Below are 1,714 nucleotides of genomic sequence, written 5' to 3' on the forward strand. Positions count from 1 at the left end.
ATGCGCATCAAGACCGGCAAGCCGAAGCGTGCGTCCAAGTCGAAGTCGAAGAAGCCCGCCGCGAAGGGCGCCGCCGCTGGCGCTGCTGCCCAGAAGGGTGGCCGCCCGTCTGTTCAGAAGGGTGCGCGCCCGGCTTCGCAGAAGGGTGCCCGCCCGCCAACGCAGAAGGGTGCGCGCCCGCCTACGCAGAAGGGTGCCCGCCCGCCTGCGCAGAAGGGTGCCGCTCCGGCTCGCAAGAACCGCGCTTAAGGCAGTTCAAAGGGGGGGGGAGAGCGCCGTATAAAGAAGGCAAAGGCAAGCGGGAGCGCATGCGACTTGGTGTGTGCCTGCGTATGTGTCTGTGTACAGCTTGGTCTAGACCTACCGCAAGGGAAAGGGGGAGGGGCGAGGTGAGGACGCAGAGTCATGAAAAGAAGAGGTAGTGACGCGGTGTGTCCGCCTGCGCGGCGCCCGTTTTCTCTCTGTGCACCTCCTACGTGACACACCTCACCCTCTGTGCTGGGCCGCGTTGCGCATGGACCGTGGCCTTTGTGCGATATCTTCGTGCAGCGCACCGGTGGCAGCTTCGTCGCCTCCATGACTGCACGACACTGCTAGACGAGCCGGCAGCCGACGCGGTGCGACGACACACACACACACACGCACATGCTTACCGAACACCTTTGGTGCGTTGCTGAAATCTGTGTTTTATAATTTTTCCTTTCTTTTCTCTTCGTGCTTCTCTCTCTGGCGCTCTCGCAAAGGCTTGCTTGCCCGCTTGCGTTGTCCTCTTCGCCTCTCTTTTGCCCTCCTCCCGCTCGCTCGACGAGGTGACGGTGAGCGGTAGGCCAGGTGGGGGGTGGGAGGCGAGGACGATGATGACAGAGGATGTGGCGAGCAACCCAGGCGTGAGAGTGGGAGAGCGAATGTGTGTGAGAGAGGCTCATTTCTTCGAAAAAAAAAAACACAAAAAGAGCGACACCACGCAGCTCCAAAGGTTGGCAGGCGCGCACAACATGCACAGGCGTGTCGGTGGCGGCGGTGTCGGCGCTTGCCGAGGCACCTATGCGAACCGCAGCAACAAAACGTGCGCTAGGCCGGCTGTGAAGGTACGCAGCAGCGCGTGAGCATGCACAAGTGTGTGACACTGCTCAGGGCATCCTCTCGCCATACGCACCCGTACTGGGTTTCCATGCGAAAATGCCGCCTACCACGAAGCGAGGCAGAGGACGTACAGTGCACACCTGACTCGACTTACTTCGCCGCTTGTTCGTCTCCTGACCGCCTTTGTGTTTTGTTTTTCTACGTCCCTGCCTTGCACTGGCCGACTCGCAACACTGGCAACAACACATGCCACACCGCTCATGATCACTACGCGACCACCACGCCACCATTTATCTCCTACCTATTCCTCAACAGTGTGCCCACACTACACCTTTGCTCAGCCTCAAGTCTATTCCTCTCTCAGCTCCATCTCCCGCCGCGCGCAACGATGGCCACCATTGGCATGTTCAACGAGGAGGGCGAGAATGTTGACCTCTACATCCCGCGCAAGTGCCACGCGACCAACACGCTGATTGAGGCGCACGACCACGCCGCCGTGCAGATCTCGATCGCGAACGTTGGCCCGAACGGCGTGATCAACGGCACGACGACGACGCTGTGCATTGCTGGCTACCTGCGCTCGCAGGGCGAGTCGGACCACGCGATCAACCACATCACGATCGACCGCGGC

The 1,714-nt window shown here is 60.7% G+C and overlaps 1 protein-coding gene across 1 annotated transcript; it reads left to right on the top strand.

Annotated features, from left to right (window-relative positions):
- Nucleotides 1–1,108: 1,108 nt before the first annotated feature.
- Nucleotides 1,109–1,714, top strand: LDBPK_110780 (40S ribosomal protein S21, putative; the record flags this gene model as incomplete). Its single annotated transcript, XM_003859006.1, has 1 exon — nt 1,109–1,714. A coding segment is annotated over one exon (606 nt), but the record flags the coding sequence as incomplete, so codon positions are not given.

This window comes from Leishmania donovani, chromosome 11 (assembly GCF_000227135.1).
Source record: "Leishmania donovani BPK282A1 complete genome, chromosome 11".
Classification (NCBI taxonomy): domain Eukaryota; phylum Euglenozoa; class Kinetoplastea; order Trypanosomatida; family Trypanosomatidae; genus Leishmania; species Leishmania donovani.